At 40.1% G+C, this 22805-nt stretch overlaps 1 protein-coding gene across 3 annotated transcripts in view; it reads right to left on the bottom strand.

Moving 5' to 3' along the window:
• The window catches only part of LOC106583888 (seizure protein 6 homolog), a 136078-nt gene that overhangs the window by 92048 nt on the left and 21225 nt on the right, over window positions 1-22805 (bottom strand). For all 3 annotated transcript variants that reach the window (XM_014168513.2, XM_014168512.2, XM_014168514.2), the window contains 2 exons: window positions 17441-17641; window positions 17184-17317 (listed from right to left, as the gene is read on the bottom strand). In XM_014168513.2, coding sequence (XP_014023988.1) covers window positions 17184-17317; window positions 17441-17641 — 335 coding nt within the window. The remainder of the gene's footprint in view (window positions 1-17183; window positions 17318-17440; window positions 17642-22805) is intronic.

The following is a 22805-nucleotide window of genomic DNA, read 5'->3' as shown; positions in this document are numbered from 1 at the left end:
TTCAGCCAGGGACTGCAGAGTCATTATTCAACGTTCTGGCGCCTTCTGAGAGCCTATGGGAGTCTTAGAAAATGTCACGTTACAGCAGAGATCCTCTGTTTTCAATAAAGAGGCTATAGAAGGCCAAGAAATGGTCAGAGAGGGCACTTCCTGTTTAGAATCTTCTCAGGTTTTGGCCTGCCATATGAGTTCTGTTATACTCACAGACACCATTCAAACAGTTTTAGAAACTTTAGGGTGTTTTCTATCCAAATCAAGCAATTATATGCATATTCTAGTTTCTGGGCAGGAGTAATAACCAGATTAAATCGGGTATGTTTTTTATCCGGCCGTGAAAATACTGCCCCCTATCCTAAACAGGTTAATTATCCAGAGACTGAACATTACCGAGTAATATACTCAGAAGCAGTGGATGGTGTTCACGCCTCTTGAGTTGGACTAGAAGTCCACTGCGAATACCTCTTCTCCACCGGCGGTGTTTTGGAGCAGCCTCTGGAATAAGTTAAATTGCCCTGGGGTGTACGAACAAAGGACCCAATTCGGGAAAGTTGTATTGTTGGTCGTAAGACCGAAACTGAAACCTGTCGAATGCTGAAACCTGAACTAAAGACCTTGATTTAAAAGCTGACAGTGTTTTTATATATTTTATTTTGAATCCTGCGGCTCTGTTGGGCTATATATATAATTTATAAATCCAAAAATGGATGTTGCAACTACAGAATGCCCCTTTTAAGTCTATCAAAAGTGTGCAAGTTCGAGCATGTTTCCATTATGCTTATGGATTTTCTTTTATTAGCAAGAATTAGATTGAGCAATAAAAGCCCCACTTTAATTCAATCGGCTTGGATCCACACTATGCAGCTGTTGCAAGAGCACATTTTTCACTGGCTGTCCACTGGTTTCAAAAACAATGATTGATAGGCAGCTTAAACTTGTTGAATTCAACCATTATTGGGTTCAAATACACATTTAGATTTGTGAACAGCCATCCACAACAACCACAATCCATAAGGCGAAAATAGCTAAATGAGAGAACAGAAGTGTGATTCACATCAATGAACTATGTACAGTAGATACCAATAATAAGTGATATCTGTATCGCCATAGACTACATCACTGCTGTCATCCTTACCTCCAAGCATTTATTCAAATTGGATAATCTTTGGATATCGACAGCAGTCACACCATTGGAAGACATAGCTAGGACTTTAGCCTAAAAAAGCCTATTCCTGCTCTTTTCCCACGATCCATCAAACACATTTGGTGTGTCATCATAGTGGTCTCTGACTTGTGGTCGCTCAGGTGGAACAAACTTAAACTTGTGCCTTTTTTCAATACTGATTTGAATGTACTTGAGAAAACAGAGAAGTAACAAAGATTTTTTTCGCAAACATCCTTCTGAATATATAAGTAATCCTAGGAGTAATCATTTAGTTTTTTAAAGGTATCTGTAATCTGATTACAATATTTTTGTTGGTAACGTAACGGATTACAATTACATTTTTGTTGTATTCCCTTAGTTTCTCCCATTTTTCTCTGCAGATCCTCTCAAGCTCTGTCAGGTTGGATGGGGAGCGTTGCCACACAGCTATTTTCAGCTCTCTCCAGAGATGTTTGATTGGGTTCAAGTCCGGGCTCTGGCTGGGCCACTCAAGGACATTCAGAGACTTTTCCCGAAGCCACTCCTGTGTTGTCTTGGCTCCGTGCTTAGGGTCGTTTTCCTGTTGGAAGGTTCACCTTCACCCCAGTCTGAGCGCTCTGGAGCAGGTTTTCATCAAGGATCTCTCTGTACTTGGCATTCAGGCCAAAGTGTTTAATCTTGGTTTCATCAGACCAGAGAATCTTGTTTCTCATGGTGCCTTTTGGTGCCTTCTCATGGTGCCTTAGGTGCCTTTTGGCAAACTCCAAGCGGGTTTTCATGTGCCTTTTAATGAGGAGTGGCTTCCGTCTGGCCACTCTACCATAAAGGCCTGATTGGTGGAGCGCTGCAGAGATGGTTGTCCTTCTGGAAGGTTCTCCAATCTCCACAGAGGAACTCTGGAGCTCTGTCAGAGTGACCATCAGGTTCTTGGTCACCTCCCTGACCAAGGCCCAACTCTCCCAATTGCTCAGTTTGGCTGGGCGGCCAGCTCTAGGAAGTCTTGGTGGTTCCAAACTACTTCCATTTAAGAATGAAGGAGGCCACTGTGTTCTTGGGGACCTTCAATGCTGCAAAAAAAAATCCCCAGATCTGTGCCTCAACAAAATCCTGTCTCGGAGCTCTACGGACAATTCCGTTGACCTCATGACTTGGTTTTGTCTCTGACATGCACTGTCAACTGTGGGACCTTATATTGACAGGTGTGTGCCTTTCCAAATCATATCCATTCAATTTAATTTACCACAGGTGAACTTCAATCAAGTTTTAGAATAATCTCAAGGATGATCAATGGAAACAGGATGCATCAGAGCTCAATTTCGAGCCTCATAGCAAAGGGTCTGAATACTTATGTAAATAAAGTATTTCGGTTTTTCATTTTAATAAATGTGCAAAATCTTCAAAAAAACTGTTTTCACTTTGTCATTATGGGGTATTGTGTGTAGGCTGATGAGGATTTGTATTCATTTAATCCATTTTAGAATAACGCTGTAACGTAACAAAATGTGGAAAAAATGAAAGGGTCTGAATACTTTCCGAATGCAATGTATGTGTGAAATTAGTGTCGATCTAGTTTAGGCTCAATTTCCAGGCAATTGTCGGGGTGATTATCAACTGGCCACTGCACCTGGTTATAACTCCAGTTCTGTTTGTGATATTACGATTCTAACAACGGCGGTGTGTTTTATATAGACTTATTTGGGAAAAGTCAAGGATGGAGCAGGGCTTTAAAAATGGCAGAGTAATAAAATTAATTAATTATCAGTCAAAATTACTGCTTTAGCGGTTCCAGTGTTAAGTCAAAAATGTAAGTTGACGACTCAGGAACATTAACAGTCTTTTTGGTAAGCAACTCCAGTGTAGATTTGTCCTTGCTTTAGGAAATTATCCTGTTGAAAGGTGAATTAACCTGTTGGGTCTAGGGGGCAGCATTTGCACGTCTGGATAAAAAAAATGTACCCGATTTAATCTGGTTACTAATCCTACCCAGTAACTAGAATATGCATATACTTATTATATATGGATAGAAAACACTCTAAAGTTTCCAAAACTGTTTGAATGGTGTCTGTGAGTATAACAGAACTCATTTGGCAGGCAAAACCCTGAGACATTTTCTGACAGGAAGTGGATACCTGATGTGTTGTATTGACTTTAAACCTATCCCATTGAAAAACACAGGGGTTTAGGAATATTTTGGCACTTCCTATTGCTTCCACTAGATGTCACCAGCCTTTACAAAGTGTTTTGAGTCTTCTGGAGGGAGATCTGACCGAACAAGAGCCATGGAACGGTGATGTCCCATTAGACACCTGGCGCGCTAGTTCATGTTGGGTACCCTCGTTCCAATACGTTATAAAAGAGTATGCATTCGTCCACCTTGAATATTATTCATGTTCTGGTTAAAAAAGGCCCTAATGATTTATGCTATACAACGTTTGACATGTTTGAACGAACGGAAATATATTTTTCCCCTCGTTCATGACGAGAAGTCCGGCTGGCTTACATCATGTGCTAACGAGACGGAGATTTTTGGACATAAATGATGAGCTTTTTTGAACAAAACTACATTCGTTATGGACCTGTGATACCTGGAAGTGACATCTGATGAAGAGAATCAAAGGTAATGGATTATTTACATAGTATTTTCGATTTTAGATCTCCCCAACATGACGTCTAGTCTGTATCGCAACGCGTATTTTTCTGGGCGCAGTGCTCAGATTATTGCAAAGTGTGATTTCCCAGTAAGGTTATTTTTAAATCTGGCAAGTTGATTGCGTTCAAGAGATGTAAATCTATAATTCTTTAAATGACAATATAATATTTTACCAATGTTTTCTAATTTTAATTATTTAATTTCTGACGCTGACTTGACTGCCGGTTATTGGAGGGAAACGATTTCCTCAACATCAATGCCATAGTAAAACGCTGTTTTTGTATATAAATATGAACTTGATAGAACTAAAAATGCATGCATTGTCTAACATAATGTCCTAGGAGTGTCATCTGATGGAGATTGTAAAAGGTTAGTGCATCATTTTAGCTGGTTTTATGGTTTTGGTGACCCTGTCTTTGACTTGACAAAACATTACACACAACTCTTGTAAATGTACTGTCCTAACATACTCTAAATTTATGCTTTCGCCGTAAAACCTTTTTGAAATCGTAAAACGTGGTTAGATTAAGGAGATGTTTATCTTTCAAATGGTGTAACATAGTTGTATTTTTGAAAAATTTGAATTTTGACATTTATTTGGATTCAAATTTGCCGCTCTTGAAATGCACCTGCTGTTGATGGAGTGCACCACGGGTGGCACGCTAGCGTCCCACCTAGCCCCAAGAGGTTAATCTCCCAGTGTCTGGTGGAAAGCGGACTGAACCGGGTTTTCCTCAAGGATTTTGCCTCTGCTTAGCTCCATTCCGTTTCTTTTTTATCCTGAAAATCTCCCCAGTCCTTAACTATTACAAGCATACCCATAACATGATGCAGCCATCACTATACTTGAAAATATGGAGATGTACTCAGTAATGTGTTGTATTGGATTTGCCTCAAACATAACACTTTGTAGTGACTGGGTGTATTGATCCACCATCCAAAGTGTAATTAATAACTTCACCATGCTCAAAGGGATATTCAATGTCTGCTCTAAAAAAATATATTTTGAATTTTGATAAAGTCAAGGGGTGTGAATACTTTCTGAAGGCATTGTATGAGTGGCGATGCCCCCTAGTAAAGTAGACAGTCGACATGGGCTATAATCTATAGTAAGTGATGCCGTCTCAACATGTCTCCTCATGTTTAACTCTCTGTCACTCCAATAACATTGCCTGATATGACTGTTGAGCATCATGTGCTCATATATAGTAATCTCATGCTCTTTCACCAAAGAACGCAGTTCTCCAAGCTTGCTGAAACTCTCCCGAAAGGCAGGTTTTCATTTTGAGCCCTGACAGAAAGATACTGTGATAAAAAGTAGGCTATACACTGAGTGCAGAAAACATTAGGAACTCCTTCCTAATATTGAGTCGAAAAACCCAACTGCCTTTCAGTTCTTGACACACTCAAACCGGTGCGCCTGGCACCTACTATCATAATAGTACAATTAGGAAGGTGTTCTGAATGACACACACACAATCCATGTCTAAATTGTTTCAAGGCTTAAAAATCCTTATTTTACCTGTCTCCTCCTGTTCATCTACACTGATTAAAGTGGATTTAACAAGTGACGTCAATAAGGGATCCTAAAGCCTCTTGGGGCTATGTGGGACGCTAGCGTCCCACCCGTGGTGCACTCCATCAACAGCAGGTGCATTTCAAGAGCGGCAAATTTGAATCCAAATAAATGTCAAAATTCAAATTTTTCAAACATACAACTATTTTACACCCTTTGAAAGATAAACATCTCCTTAATCTAACCACGTTTTACGATTTCAAAAAGGTTTTACGGCGAAAGCATAAATTTAGAGTATGTTAGGACAGTACATTTACAAGAATTGTGTGTAATGTTTTGTCAATTCAAAGACAGGGTCACCAAAACCATAAAACCAGCTAAAACGATGCACTAACCTTTTACAATCTCCATCAGATGACACTCCTAGGACATTATGTTAGACAATGCATGCATTTTTAGTTCTATCAAGTTCATATTTATATCCAAAAACAGCGTTTTACTATGGCATTGATGTTGAGGAAATCGTTTCCCTCCAATAACCGGCAGTCAAGTCAGCGTCACAAATTAAATAATTAAAATTAGAAAACATTGGTAAAATATTATATTGTCATTTAAAGAATTATAGATTTACATCTCTTGAACGCAATCAACTTGCCAGATTTAAAAATAACCTTACTGGGAAATCACACTTTGCAATAATCTGAGCACTGCGCCCAGAAAAATACGCGTTGCGATACAGACTAGACGTCATGTTGGGGAGATCTAAAATCGAAAATACTATGTAAATAATCCATTACCTTTGATTCTCTTCATCAGATGTCACTTCCAGGTATCACAGGTCCATAACGAATGTAGTTTTGTTCAAAAAAGCTCATCATTTATGTCCAAAAATCTCCGTCTTGTTAGCACATGATCTAAGCCAGCCGGACTTCTCGTCATGAACGAGGGGAAAAAATATATTTACGTTCGTTCAAACATGTCAAACGTTGTATAGCATAAATCATTAGGGCCTTTTTAACCAGAACATGAATAATATTCAAGGTGGACGAATGCATACTCTTTTATAACGTATTGGAACGAGGGTACCCAACATGAACTCGCGCGCCAGGTGTCTAATGGGCCATCATCGTTCCATAGCTCTTGTTCGGTCAGATCTCCCTCCAGAAGACTCAAAACACTTTGTAAAGGCTGGTGACATCTAGTGGAAGCAATAGGAAGTGCCAAAATATTCCTCAGCCCCTGTGTTTTTCAATGGGATAGGTTTAAAGGTAATACAACACATCAGGTATCCACTTCCTGTCAGAAAATGTCTCAGGGTTTTGCCTGCCAAATGAGTTCTGTTATACTCACAGACACCATTCAAACAGTTTTAGAAAATTTAGGGTGTTTTCTATCCATATGTAATAAGTATATGCATATTCTAGTTACTGGGTAGGAGTGGTAACCAGATTAAATCGGGTATGTTTTTTTATCCAGCCGTGTCAATACTGCCCCCTAGCCCTAACAGGCTAGCTTTCACCTGTTTTCATGTCATGAAAAGAGTAGGTGATCCTAAAGTTTTGTATACTCATCGGAGATTCTTAATTCCCATCCTCATTCAGAATAAATGTATAATTGGTAATTGTATAAAGATATTGTAGCACATTTGATTACTATGCTAGTATTTCTTGTGTGTTTAATAAAAGCATTTTCTGTAGTGCCTCTTTCAGCCCTTATGCTGCCTGTCAAAAAGGGCTGAGACAAATTGGTGGTGTTACCTACCCATTGAGCACTGTATCACGGTGACATCCAGATGGTTACTACCAATATTAAAAGTTATTTCTCATGGGTACTCAAAGTAAGATCAAGTGGAATGGAACAAATTGGAGATGGTGACCAAATCCAGATGGTGATCAATATTACAAATGATTTCTCCTTCGCCCATCAATGTGAACTGCACTTTTATTTAACTAGCACCATGCTGCTGCTGTTGTCAGCTAGCCAGCATAAACTAGCTGGGAAGGGCTTATCGGGATGATTGACTGAACCGAATCCTATCGTCTCCACACTCGACTCTCAACTGCGTGACATACGTCATCCATTTGGGCACCAGGCGACCCCCCCCCTCCCCCATCCTCCTGGACTAGGTCGGTCTTCTGTGCGCGTCTCTGTGGCCCATCCCTGCCCTCGTGCCTTGAACCTTGCGCTCTTTCAGTGGATACAGCTGGAGAACTACAAGGCAATCCCATTGTGCGCCACGACCAATATGACCAATTTGAGCAATTGCCATTACTAATATTACCAATATATATTGTCCTGCTAATAAAAGGGTTAATAATATAACTGTGAGAATATCCAACAAACTTTTATATAATTCTTAATCAATAATAATAATCGCTTTGTTTAAAAAATAACAATATTTTGGAGATGATTTCATTTTCAAATAATGAAAAATGAGCGAGAAAAAGGGCTGAGACATTATTACTAATTTGTAAATAAAGCCAGTTTGTTATTTAGAATTATATATTTCTGTTTTTAGAGGGAGAGAAACCAAAACCTACAGTCATCTCATGGGTCTCCCAGTCAAGGTTGGCACAGGTATTGAACCAGCATCTGTAGCAACACAGCTTGCACTGCTATGCAGTATCTTAGACCGTTGCACCACTCTGGTGCTGTACAATGTGATCGGTCGGGAGTTGGCTACAGGACTAGAGTAAGAGCAAAATAAAATAATGACAACAGTGTAACAAAAGTTTTAGTAAGTAATACTTAAGTCATGCACAATTATCAGTTTCTATTTACATTTGAAGTCGGAAGTTTACATACACCTTAGCCAAATACATTTAAACTCAGTTTTTCACAATTCCTGACATTTAATCCAAGTAAAAATTCCCTCTTAGGTCAGTTAGGATCACCACTTTATTTTAAGAATGGGAAATGTCAGAATAATAGTGGAGAGAATGATTTATTTCAGCTTTTATTTGTTTCATCACATTCCCAGTGGGTCAGAAGTTTACATTAACCTCAATTAGTATTTGGTAGCATTGCCTTTAAATTGTTTAACTTGGGTCAAATGTTTCAGGTAGCCTTCCACAAGTTTCCCACAATAAGTTGGGTGAATTTTGGTCCATTCCTCCTGACAGAGCTGGTGTAACCGAGTCAGGTTTGTAAGACTCCTTGCTCGCACACACTTTTTCAGTTCTGCCCACAAATGTTCTATAGGATTGAGGTCAGGGCTTTGTGATGGCCACTCCAATACCTTGACTTTGTTGTCCTTAAGCCATTTTGCCACAACTTTGGAAGTATGCTTGGGGTCATTGTCCATTTGGAAGAACCATTTGCGACCAAGCTTTAACTTCCTGACTGATGTCTTGAGATGTTGCTTCAATATATCCACATAATCTTCCTGCCTCATGCCATCTATTTTGTGAAGTGCACCAGTCCCTCCTGCAGCAAAGCACCCCCACAACATGATGCTGACACCCCCGTGCTTCACGGTTGGGATGGTGTTCTTCAGCTTTTTCCTCCAAACATAATGATGGTCATTATGGCCAAACAGTTCTATTTTTGTTTCATCAGACCAGAGGATGTTTCTCCGAAAAGTACGATCTTTGTCCCCATGTGCAATTGCAAACCATAGTCTGTTTTGTTTTGGCGGTTTTGGAGCAGTGGCTTCTTCCTTGCTGAGCGGCCTTTCAGGTTATGTCGATATAGGACTCGTTTTACTGTGGATATAGATACTTTTGTACCTGTTTCCTCCAGCATCTTCACAAGGTCCTTTGCTGTTGTTATGGGATTGACTTTCACTTTTCACACCAAAGTACATTCATCTCTAGGAGACAGAACACATCTCCTTCCTGAGCGGTATGACAGCTGCATTGTCCCATGGTGTTTATACTTGCATACTATTGTTTGTACAGATGAACGTGGTACCTTCAGGCATTTGGAAATTGCTCCTAAGGATGAACCATTCTTGTGGAGGTCTACAATTTATTTTCTGAGGTCTTGGCTAATTTCTTTTGATTTTTCCCATGACATCAAGCAAAGAGGCACTGAGTTTGAAGGTAGGCCTTGAAATATGTCCATAGGTACACTGCCAATTGACTTTATTTAACTCAGCAAGTAAATTAAGAACTAATTATTATTTTCAATCATGGCCTAGGAACAGTGGGTTAACTGCCTTGTTAAGGGGCAGAAAGACAGATTTTTACCTTGTCAGCTCGAGAATTTGATCTTGCAACCTTTCGATTACTAGTCCAACGCTCTAACCACTAGGCTTCCTGCCGCCCACGATGATGTCAATTAGCCTGTCAGATGCTTCTAAAGCATTGGCATCATTTTCTGGAATTTTCCATGCTGTTTAAAGGCACAGTCAACATAGTTTATGTAAACTTCGGACCTATTGGAATTGTGATACATTGAATTAATTATAAGTGAAATAATCTGTCTGTAAACAATTGTTGGAAAAATGACTTGTGTCATGCACAAAGTAGATGTCCTAACCCACTTCCCAAAACTATAGTTTGTTAGCAAGAAATTTGTGGAGTGGTTGAAAAACGAGTTTTAATGACTCCAACCTAAGTGTATGTAAACTTCCAACTTCAACTGTAGGTGTATGTCACCCATTCATTGTCAGTTAGAGACACAGTACGACCCAAAAGCATAATCAGTGCTCTAACTCCCCCTTGCGCTGGTCTGGAGCAATGAAGTGGTGATGCAGGGTACCGTACTAAACCACAAATTACCTTTAAGTCCCGCAGCATAATCGCAAAACCTTTTTGGAGCAACCACTGTACCACGTGTGCTGCGTGGTACAGTGGTTGTGGTCCTATATGTCTCAGTTGGTAGAGCATGGCGCTTACAATGCCAGGATTGTGGGTTTGATTCCCGGGCCACCCATACTTAAAATGTATGCACGCAGGACTGTAAGTCACTTTGGATAAAAAGTGTCTGCTAAATGGCATATGTTATTATATTGTAAGGTATCGCCCCCTTTCAAATATTACTAGAACAAAATAAACAAAAACATGATATCCTGACCATTAAAAAAGAGAAACAGATAGTTGGGGATTTACACAAAGAAAAAGAAAAACATGATGGATCAGGGTAAAAAAAAGAAGAAAATAAAGAGAAGGGACTCATGTAAAATGCTTAAGCAACAGTGACAGATAGGCAGAAGGTTATTGAATGGAATGTCCAGTAGATGTTCTGTTGCAGTTCTTCAGGTGGTCCGGGAGACTTAAAAAAAAAAAAAGGACTTCTGTAAGTGATGAGAAATTGACCTAATCTGGTATGAAAAAAAAAAAAGGTATGGCGATAAGTGTAAATTCTTCTGGAATAATGATGAACCTGAGTTTTGAATTTGAAAAGAGATTGAAAAGAAACATATTTTTAATAGAAATATACAGAATTAATTGATATCATGAATATTGAGGGTTTGAAAATGAAGAAAGAGTGGAGAGGAACTGGCATGACTGTCGGAAGTGAGTTGCCATCCTAACAAAACTCTTTTGCAGTATGAAAATGTTAAATACACAGCGCAACTGAGCAGAGGATACTGAACTGGCCAGGAGCATTTGGGGCTCTGGAGCACCTGCCTCCAGGCACTTACATCACAAATAAAACAGAAGATATAAGATTTTTATATCACTACATGTCTACAATACAAACTGTATAATACCACCATAAAACAATATTACAATGTAAGCGTGTGCAGAGTGCGTGTGCTAGCGTGTGTGTGCGTATGCTTGTGTGTGTGTTAACATTCCCCGCTATTTCATAAGGTGTATATTTATCTGTTTTTTTAATCTGACTCTACTGCTTGCATCAGTTAACTGATGTAGAATAGAGTTCCATGTAGTCATGGCTCTTTGTAGTACTGTGCTCCTCACATAGTCTGTTCTGGACTTGGGGACTGTGAGAGACCTCTTGTGGCATGTCTGTGGGATATGCATGGGTGTCCGAGCTGTGTGCCAGTAGTTTAGACAGACAGCTCGGTGCATTCAACATGTCAATACCTCTCATAAATGAAAGTAGTGATGAAATCAATCTCTCCTTCACTTTCAGCCAGGAGAGATTGACATGCATATTATTAACATTAGCTCTCTGTGTACATCCAAGGAACAGCCATCCTTTTTTGTGGCACTTGACCACACGACTGACCAGTAGTCAAGGTACGACAAAATCAGTGATAGTGTTGTTAATAAGGCAGAACGCTTTATTATAGACAGACTCCTCCCATTCTTAGCTACTACTGCATCAATATGTTTTGACCATGACAGTTTACAATCTAGTGTCACTCCAAGCAGTTTATTCATCTCAACTTGCTCAATTTCCACATTATTTATTGCAAGATGTGGTTGAGGTTTAGGGTTCAATGAGTGTTTTGTTCCAAATACAATGCTTTAAGTTTTAGAAATATTTAGGGCTAACATATTCCTTGCCACCCAGTCTGAAACTAACTGCAGCTCATTGTTGAGTGTTGCAGTCATTTCAGTTGCTGTAGTAGCTGACGTGTATAGTGTTGAAACACTGGCTTTACTCAAAGTCACTGGCATGTTGCTAGTAAACATTGAAAAAAGCAAGGGGCCTAAACAGCTACCCTGGGGAATTCCTGATTCTAACTGGATTATATTTGATAGGCTTCCATTAAAGAACACCCTTTGTGTTCTGTTAGACAAGTAACTCTTTTTCCACATTATAGCCATAACACATACATTTTTCCAGTAGCAGACTATGATCAATAATGTCAAAAGCTGCACTGAAGTCTAACAAGACAGCCCCCACAATCATTTTATCATCAATTACTCTCGGCCAATCATCAGTCATTTGTGTAAGTGCTGTGCTTGTTGAGTGTCCTTCCCTATAAGCATGCTGAAATTCTGTTGGCAATTTGTTTACTGTAAAATAGCATTGTATCTGGTCAAACACAATTTGTTCCAGAAGTTTACTAAGGGTTGGTAACAGGCTGATTGGTCAACTATTTGAGCTAGTAAAGGGGGCTTTACTATTCTTGGGTAACGGAATGACTTTAGCTTCCCTCCAGGCCTGAGGGCACACGCTCTCTAGTAGGCTTACATTGAAGATGTGGCAAATAGGAGTGGCAATATCTTCTGCTATTAGCCTCAGTAATTTTCCATCTAGATTGTCAGACCCCAGTGGCTTGTCATTGTTGATAGACAACAATCATTTTTTCACCTCTTCCACACTGACTTTATGGAATTCAAAAGTACAATTCTTGTCTTTCAGAATTTGGTCCAATACTTGGATGTGTAGTTTCAGCGTTTATTGCTGGCATGTCATCCCTAAGTTTGCTTATCTTTCCAATGAAAAAGTCATTAAAGTAGTTTGCAATATCAGTGGGATTTGTTATGAATGAGCCATCTGATTCAATGAATGAAGGAGCCAAGTAGGCTTTTTCCCCAAAACATTCTCCCACTACAAAACTTCTTGTATGACCTCTTATACAGTATATTAGGCCCAGCCTTTGGAAGTTTGGTTTTCCTAGATACGGATTTTATATTGTGATCCCTACATTCCATGGATTTGGATACTGCTTCAAAGCAAATATCTGCAGCGTTAGTAAAATGTTAATGATTTAATTCCTGTGCTGTTTGTAACTACCCTGGTAGGATGACTGACAACCTGATCCAGGTTGCAGGCATTGGTTACAGTTTGACGTGTTTTCCTGAGTGGGCAGCTTGATGATAGCCAGTCAATATTTAAATCACCCAGAAGATATACTTCTCTGTTGATATCACATACTGTACATTATCAAGCATTTCACACACATTATCCAGATACTAACTGCTAGCACTTGGTGGTCTATAGCAGCTTCCCACAAGAATGGGCTTTAGGTGAGGCAGATGAACCTGTAGCCATATTACTCAAACAGTATTTAACATTAGATCGTCTCTAAGCTTTACAGGAATGTGGTTCTGAATATAGACCACAACACCGCCTCGGTTGGCATTTCTGTCTTTTCGGTAGATGTTATAACCATGTATTGCTACCACTGTATCATCAAAGGTGTTATCTACGTGAGTTTCAGAGATTTCAGTCAGAATATGAATGTCATCCGTTACAAGCAAGTTATTGACTTCATGGACCTTGTTTCTTAGGCTACATATGTTAATATGGGCTATTTTTTAGCACTTTTCTGAGTTGCTTGATTGTGTTTAATGCTTTACTGGGAAGCTTATCAGAGGTAGACTTTCTCATGTTATTTACATTGGAGCTGATAGTGCAGGGTGAGCTGCATAAAGTGGTCTTCCCACTATTGCACACTGCCTCAGTGCTAACAGTGTAACTCTGGTTTATAGGCTCATGATTACTGCTTACAATTGCTGTAGGATAAACAGATGTATTCGGTGCAATTAGGGGTACATATATTAAATTACTTACATTGTATTAGCCTATGCCCCTAAGATCATGAACATTTGATGCAGCATTATGACGACTCATTGTCACAATGACTGAATGACTGGAATTCTGATAGACTTTGGTTTAATGTAAAGCTCTAATTCAATCGTATTATTATAATGTAGTAGAAAGCGATGGGTTAGAAGAAACCAACATAATAAACCCATAAAGTAAGATTTAACATCCATATATGGCTAGCTATGTAAACTTTAACATTGATTTATCCTGCAATAGATGTCGTTCAATTGGTAACATACATTTTTTTATTTTTGTAATGCCTCTTAAGGGGAAAATAATCTAAAAGTAATGGAATGCAATCAGATTACGCAACTGCGTTTGGGTAATCCAAAAGTTACATTACTGATTGCAATTTTGCACAGGTAACTCGTAACTGGTAAACCTACCCTAACCAGAAACCATGGATAGATGGCGGGATTCGCGTAAAACTGAAAGCGTGAACCACTGCATTTAATCATGGAAAGGTGACTGGGAATATGGCCGAATACAAATAGTTTAGTTATTCTTTCCGCAAGGCAATCAAACAAGGGAAATGTCAGTATAGAGAAAAAGTGGAGTCACAATTCAACAGCCCAGACACGAGATGTAGGCACCATGGTCTACAGACAATCACGGACTACAAAAGGAAAACCAGTCACGTCACGGACTCCGACGTCTTGCTTCCAGACAACTAAACACATTCTTTGCCTGCTTTTAGGATAATGCAGTGCCACCAATGCGGCCCGCTACCAAGGACTGTGGGCTCTCCTTCTCCGTGGCTGAAGTGAGTAAGACATTTAAACGTGTTAACCCTCGCAAGGCTACCAGCCCAGACGGCATCCCTAGCCGCGTCCTAAAGAGGATGCGCAGACCAGCTGGCTGGTGTGTTTACGGATATATTAAATCTCTCCCTATCCTAGTCTGCTGTCCCCACATGCTTCAAGATGGCCACCATTGTTCCTGTACCCAAGAAGGCAAAGGTAACTGAACTAAATGACTATAGCCCCGTAGCAATCACTTCTGTCATCATGAAGTGCTTTGAGAGACTAGACAAGGATCATATCACTTCCACCTTACCTGTCACCTTAGACCCACTTCAATTTGCGTACCGCCCCAATAAGTCCACAGACAATGCAATCGCCATCACACTGCAGACTGCCCTAGCCCATCTGGACAAGAGGAATACTTATGTAAGAATGCTGTTCATTGGGTACAGCTTAGCATTCAAGACTATAGTACCCTCCAAACTCATCATTAAGCTTGAGGTCCTGGATCTCAACGCCGCCCTGTGTAATTGGGTCCTGGACCTCCTGACAGGCCGCCCCTTGGTGGTGAAGGTAGGAAACAACATCTCCACTTCGCTTATCCTCAACACTGGGCCCCCACAAGGGTGCGTTCTCAGCCCTCTCCTGTACTCCCTGTTCACCCATGACTGCGTGGACATGCACGCCTCCAACTCAATCATCAAGTTTGCAGACGACACTACAGTGGTAGGCTTGATTACCAACAACAACGAGACGACCTACAGGGAGGTGGTGAGGGCCCTCGGAGTGTGGTGTCAGGAAAATAACCTCACACTCAACGTCAACAAAACAAAGAAGATGATCGTGGACTTCAGGAAACAGCAGAGGGAGCACCCTCCTATCCACATTGACGGGCCAGCAGTGAAGGTGGAAAGTTTTACATTCCTCTACATGCAGATCATGGACAAACTGAAATGGTCCACCCCAACTACACCACCCAGGGCTTTCCAGAGGGTGGTGTGGTCTGCACAACGCATCACCGGAGGCAAACTACCTGCCATCCAGGACACCTACAGCACCCGATGTCACAGGAAGGCCAAAAAGATCATCAAGGACAACATCCACCCGAGCCACTGCCTGTTCACACCGCTACCATCCAGAAGGCGAGGTCAGTACAGGTGCATCAAAGCTGGGGCTGGGAAACTGAAAAATAGAAGCTGTCTCAAGGCCATCAGAATGTTAAACAGCCATCACTAACACAGAGGCTGCTGCCTACATACAGACTTTAAATCATTGACCACTTTAATAAATGGATCACTTGTCACTATAATAATGTTAACATGTCTTGCATTACTCATCTCTATATATTGTATTTTATACCATTTATTGCATCTTGCCTTTGCCGCTCAGTCATTGATCATCCATTTTTTATTTGACCTTTATTTAACTAGGCAAGTCAGTTAAGAACAAATTCTTATTTACAATGATGGCCTACCCTGGCCAAACCCGGACGATGCTGGGACAATTGTGCACCACGCTATGGGACTCCCGATTCGAACCAGGGACTGTAGTGATGCTTCTTGCACTGAGATGCAGTGCCTTAGTCCGCTGCACCACTCGGGAGCCCATATATTTATATGTATATATTCTTATTCCATTCCATTACTTAGATTTGTGTGTATTGGGTAGATGTTGTTGAATTGTTAGATTACTTGTTAGATATTGTTGCACTGTCGGAACTAGAAGCACAAGCATTTTGCTACACTCGCATTAACATCTGCTAACCATGTGTATGTGACCAATAACATTTGATTTGATTTGGATTTGATTTGATTACATTTAGAAAGTAACTTACCCAACCCTGGTCACACCCAAGAAGACTCGAAGCTGTAATCGCTGCCAAAGGTGCTTCAACAAAGTACTGAGTAAAGGGACTGAATACTTATGTACATATGCTATTTTCTTTTTGTGTTATTAATACATTTGCTAACATTTCTAAAAACCTGTTTTTGCTTTGTCATTATGTGTTATTGTGTGCAGATTGATGAGAAAAAACCCGATTTAATACATTTAAGAATAAGGCTGTAATGTAACAAAATGTGGATAAAGTCAAGGGGTCTGAATACTAGGATCAGAGAAATTGCCTAGGATCAGAGAGCATGGTCAGGCCCAGGACAATTGAGATGGACGGGTGTGATTCTGACATCTAGCTGAACAGAGAGAGGACCATGGACATTCCACAGGGGAGATAAGGGAAACTCATTGGAGTCATAAAATGTATAGCTGGGGAGGTGACAGTTACAAGAGGGTGATGACCAAAGGAGGGGAGAGTATAAAATGTGTTATGAACTTTCTAAATGTATGCACTCAGCTGATGGCATCCTTGGTAATAAACACTTGAAACTTCTCTTGAGCTTTTGGTCTCAATAGCATTAGATTTTTAAAAAACAACATATTATCTCAATTACCTTGACTAACCGGTGCCCCGGCACATTCACTATGTACCGGTACCCCCTGTATATAGCCTCGCTATTGTTATTTTACTGCTGCTCTTTAATTACCTGTTACTTTTTAAAAATACATTTTACTTTCAATTTCTTACTTGACACTTATTTTTCTTAAAACAGCATTATTGGAGAATGGCTTGTAAGTATGCATTTCACTGTAAGGGTTACACCTGTTGTATTTGGCGCATGTGAAACATTTTATTTGATTTGATGACTAACGGTGCCTTACCTGAATTTCCACTCCATAACCCAGATACACTGTGATGCTGTAGATGCACTCCAGAGGAGAGTAAGGGGATGAGGAGAGAGGATTTGGAGACTCCACAATGCCCTCCATCCCAGAGAGACTGGCATTGCACTGCACTGGAGAGAGAAAGTCAGGATACTTGACTGAAAATGCACAAATATCTCAACCCTTTGGAAGTAATGCCTATGAAACACTACATTGTACATAATGTTAGGCATGCAATTCCACCATTCATTTACCTGGCATATGCACTGTGGTGATGGTTGTGGTGGTGATCAAAGTGGTTGTCGTCTCCTCCTCTGTGGGTGATGTTACAGTTTTCCCTGCTCCTGATTGGCTGGCTGGGGGCGATGAGGTCAGGGCTGTGGTTAGCATCACAGTGGCTGCAGGCTCAGTCTGCCCAAGCTGTGGTACAGCCTGAATAGGTTTGGTTGTTGTTCCTGCAATAAAGGCAGAGTGTTTAAACCAGGGATGGGCAACTGGCGGCCCACGGGCCCCCTCTTTTGTAGTCGGATCAATTTCCAGAAAGTATTCACACCCCTTAACTTTTTACACATTTTGTTGTGCTACAGTATGAATTTAAAATGGAATAACTTGAGATTTTTACTGGCCTATACACAATACTCCATAATATCAAAGTGGAAGGGGATTCTACTAAGCTAACATATGGAATTGTTTTAACCTGTTTAGGATAGGGGGCAGTATTTTCACGGCTGGATAAAAAACGTACTCGATTTAATCTGGTTATTACTCCTGCCCAGAAACTAGAATATGCATATAATTGTTTGATTTGGATAGACAACACCGTACAGTTTCTAAAACTGTTTGAATGGTGTCTGTGAGTATAACAGAACTCATATGGCAGGCCAAAACCTGAGAAGATTCCATACAGGAAGTGCCCTCTCTGACCATTTCTTGTCCTTCTATAGCCTCTTTATGGAAAATAGAGGATCTCTGCTGTAACGTGACATTTTCTAAGGCTCCCATAGGCTCTCAGAAGGCGCCAGAACGGGGAATGATGACTCTGCAGTCCCTGGGCGAAAAACAGTAGGGGATTTGGAAAGTGGTCGATCTGAGAACAATGACACGGGTGCGCACATGCATGTGAAGACACCATTTTACTTCTTTCAGTCTTTGAACGAAAACAAGGTCTCCCGGTCGGAATATTATCGCTATTTTACGAGAAAAATCGCATAAAAATTGATTTTAAACAGCGTTTGACATGCTTCGAAGTACGGTAATGGAATATTTTGACATTTTTTTTATCACATACGCGACGGCCCTTCGGATAGTGTCTTGAACGCAAGAACAAAACGCCGCTATTTGGATATAACTATGGATTATTTGGAACCAAAACAACATTGGGTGTTGAAGTAGAAGTCCTGGGAGTGCATTCTGACGAAGAACAGCAAAAGTAATCCAATTTTTCTTATAGTAAATCTGAGTTTGGTGAGTGCCAAACTTGGTGGGTGTCAAAATAGCTAGCCTGTGATGGCCGAGCTATCTACTCCGAATATTGCAAAATGTGCTTTCACCGAAAAGCTATTTTAAAATCGCACACCGCGATTGCATAAAGGAGTTCTGTATCTATAATTCTTAAAATAATTGTTGTGTATTTTGTGAACGTTTATCGGGAGTAATTTAGTAAATTCACCGGAAGTTTTCGGTGGGTATGCTAGTTATGAACGTCACATGCTAATGTAAAAAGCTGGTTTTTGATATAAATATGAACTTGATTGAACAAAACATGCATGTATTGTATAACATAATGTCCTAGAGGAGTGTCATCTGATGAAGATCATCAAAGGTTAGTGCTGCATTTAGCTGTGGTTTTGGTTTTTGTGACATTATATGCTAGCTTGAAAAATGGGTGTGTGATTATTTCTGGCTGGGTACTCTCCTGACATAATCTAATGTTTTGCTTTCGTTGTAAAGCCTTTTTGAAATCGGACAATGTGGTTAGATAAAGGAGAGTCTTGTCTTTAAAATGGTGTAAAATAGTCATATGTTTGAAAAATTGAAGATTTGGGATTTTTGAGGAGTTTGTAATTCGCGCCACGCTCTATCATTGGATATTGGCGAGGCGTTCCGCTAGCGGAACATCTAGATGTAAGATTAAGATGGTCACACAAAAATCAAAATATTTGTTTTAGTATTTGATAAAATATAGAATTCTGCCATTACTACTATAGCCCATAAGAACACATTGAATAACACATTCATAAATGGCAAAACAGACAGTCAAAAAATACATCATAAGGAATAAGGTTTTGAAATGTCTGTCCTATATATAGGACATAAGAAAGTTCAGGGAATATTTTTAGTTTTTTGTTGTCACAAAACTACCTCCATACATCCATAAAATGTTTTAATCGATACCGGGTTAACTTCAGATGATTCCTGTGACACTTGTGGGGGTTGTTGAGCAAAGCGGAGAACACCATCGTGTTTTTTCCATAGAATGGTCAATATTATTTTGGACTCTACAGACATTCTCGTGAGAAGTCTTATGGGGATGACTCATGGTCTGAAAAACACCACTGTAGCTCTATCACCTTCCACCACAGATGCGGAAGGCTGACATAGGTGGGTGCGGTGGATTGAGATGCAGCCCATGCAAAACAATTATTGTATTATGTTACTTAGATTGAAGCAAGATTCTTAAGGATTTTTTTACATTCTTTTTTAATGACTACCTCATCTCTGTACCCCACACATACAATTATCTGTAAGGTCCCTCAGTTGAGCAGTGCATTTCAAACACAGATCCAACCACAAAGATCAGGGCTGTATTCCAGTGCCTCACAAAGAGGGGCAGCTATTGATAGATGGGTAAAAAAAAGACATTGAATATCCCTTTGAGCATGGTGAAGTTATTAATTACATTTTCAATGGTGTATCAATACACCCAGTCACTACAAAGATACAGGCCTCCTTCCTCATTCAGTTGCTGGAGAGGAAGGAAACCTGGCTCCTGGATCCTTGCACAGCATTATAAGGCTGCACTGAGACAATGACTTATCAATGACCCAAGCCCAGCTCAGTTAACCTCTTACATCTAGACGTTCCGCTAGCGGAACACCTGCTCCAATATCCAATGATAGGCGTGGCGCGAATTACAAATTCCTCAAAAATACAAAAACTTAAATTTTTCAAACATATGACTATTTCACAGCATTTTAAAGACAAAACTCTCCTTTATCTAATCACACTGTCCGATTTCAAAAAGGCTTTACAGTGAAAGCAAAACATTAGATTATGTCAGCAGAGTACCAAGCCAGAAATAATCAGACACCCATTTTTCAAGCTAGCATATAATGTCACAAAAACCCAGAAGACAGCTAAATGCAGCACTAACCTTTGATGATCTTCATCAGATGACACACCTAGGACATTATGTTATACAATACATGCATGTTTTGTTCAATCAAGTTCATATTTATATCAAAAAACAGCTTTTTACATTAGCATGTGACGTTCAGAACTAGCAAACTTCCGGGGAATTTACTAACAATTTACTAAATTACTCACGATAAACGTTCACAAAAAGCATAACAATTATTTTAAGAATTATAGATACAGAACTCCTCTATGCACTCGATATGTCCGATTTTTAAAATAGCTTTTTGGTGAAAGCACATTTTGCAATATTCTAAGTACATAGCCCAGGCATCACGGGCTAGCTATTTAGACACCCGGCAAGTTTAGCCTTCACCAAAATCAGATTTACTATTATAAAAGTTTGATTACCTTTTGTTGTCTTCGTCAGAATGCACTCCCAGGACTGCTACTTCAATAACAAATGTTGGTTTGGTCCAAAATAATCCATCGTTATATCCGAATAGCGGCGTTTTGTTCGTGCGTCCCAGACACTATCCGAAATGGTAAATCAGGGTCGTGCGCATGGCGCAATTCGTGACAAAAAAATTCTAAATATTCCAATACCGTACCTCGAAGCATGTCAACCGCTGTTTAAAATCAATTTTTATGCAATTTACCTCGTAAAAAAGCGATAATATTCCGACCGGGAATCTCCTTTTCGGCAAACAGAGGAAAAATCACAAAGACGGGGGCGGCCAGGTCACGCGCCTAAGCCCACAGTCCCTTGATCGGCCACTTGAGAAAGGCGATAATGTGTTTCAGCCTGGGGCTGGGATGACGACATTCAGGTTTTTCCCGGGCTCTGAGCGCCCATGGAAGACGTAGGAAGTGTCACGTTAGAGCAGAGATCCTTTGTAAAAGATAGAGATGGCAAAGAAGTTCAAGAAATGGTCAGACAGGCCACTTCCTGTAAAGGAATCTCTCAGGTTTTGACCTGCCATTTGAGTTCTGTTATACTCACAGACACCATTCAAACAGTTGTAGAAACTTTGGAGTGTTTTCTATCCAAAGCCAATAATTATATGCATATTCTCGTTACTGGGCAGGAGTAGTAACCAGATTAAATCGGGTACGTTTTTTATCCAGCCGTGAAAATACTGCCCCCTAGCCATAACAGGTTAATCCCTACCATTGTGTCGCTGAGTTGTCATAATGCTTCAGCAAATGTACATTATCCCATGGGCGTTGGTAGACACAATGTCTACCAACGCCCATGTCACTCTAACTGCCCTGAACGCCTCTGCTGATCCTACAGCTTTTGTATGCTGTAATTGTTATATTTGTATTTATTATGGATCCCCAAGGCAGCAGCTACCCTTCCTGGGGTCCAGCAAAATTAGGATTCATAGGAATCACTACAAAACATTTTGTATGACCTGAAGCGTTTTCTTGAGTGGGCAGCTTGATGAAAGCCAGCCAATATACCTCTGTTTATATTTCATACATTGTCAAGCATTTCACACGTTATCCAGATACTGACTGTTAGCACTTGGTGGTCTACATCAGCTTCCCACCCAAATGGGCTTTAGGTGAGGCAGAAGAACCTGTAGCCATATTACTGCAACAGTATTTAACATGAGATCCTCTAAGCTTTACAGGAATGTGGTTCTGAATATCAAATGACAACACCTCCACCTGTGGCATTTCTGTATTTTATGTAGATGTTATAACCATCCATATATTGCTACCACTGTATCAAATGTATTATATAAGTGTTTCAGAGATTGTCAGAATATGAATGTCATCTGTTCCTTGCAAATTATTGATTTCATGAACCTTGTTTCTTAGGCTACATATGTTAACGTGTGTCACGTCCTGACCAGTAAAAGGGGTTATTTGTTATTGTAGTTTGGTCAGGGCGTGGCAGGGGGTGTTTGTTTTGTGTGGTTCGGGTTTTTTGTTTTATGTTCTACATTTTCTATTTCTATGTGTTTATCTAGTTTTTCTATTTCTATGTTGGGATTTTGGTAGGACCTCCAATTAGAGGCAGCTGGTTGTCGTTGCCTCTAATTGGAGGCCATATTTAGTTGGGTTAGTTTTCTCTTGTGTTTTGTGGGTGGTTGTTTCCTGTATAGTCTGTGCACCTTACGGGACTGTTTTTGTCGTTTGTTTTGTTTTAAGTGTGTTTTCTTTAATAAATCAGAAGATGATCAATATACCCGCTGCATTTTGATCCACTCCTTACGACAAACATTACAACGTGGGCTATTTTTAGCTCTTTTC

The sequence above is a fragment of the Salmo salar genome, chromosome ssa23 (genome assembly GCF_905237065.1).
Source record: "Salmo salar chromosome ssa23, Ssal_v3.1, whole genome shotgun sequence".
Classification (NCBI taxonomy): domain Eukaryota; kingdom Metazoa; phylum Chordata; class Actinopteri; order Salmoniformes; family Salmonidae; genus Salmo; species Salmo salar.
This window is presented reverse-complemented; position numbering and strand designations above follow the sequence as displayed.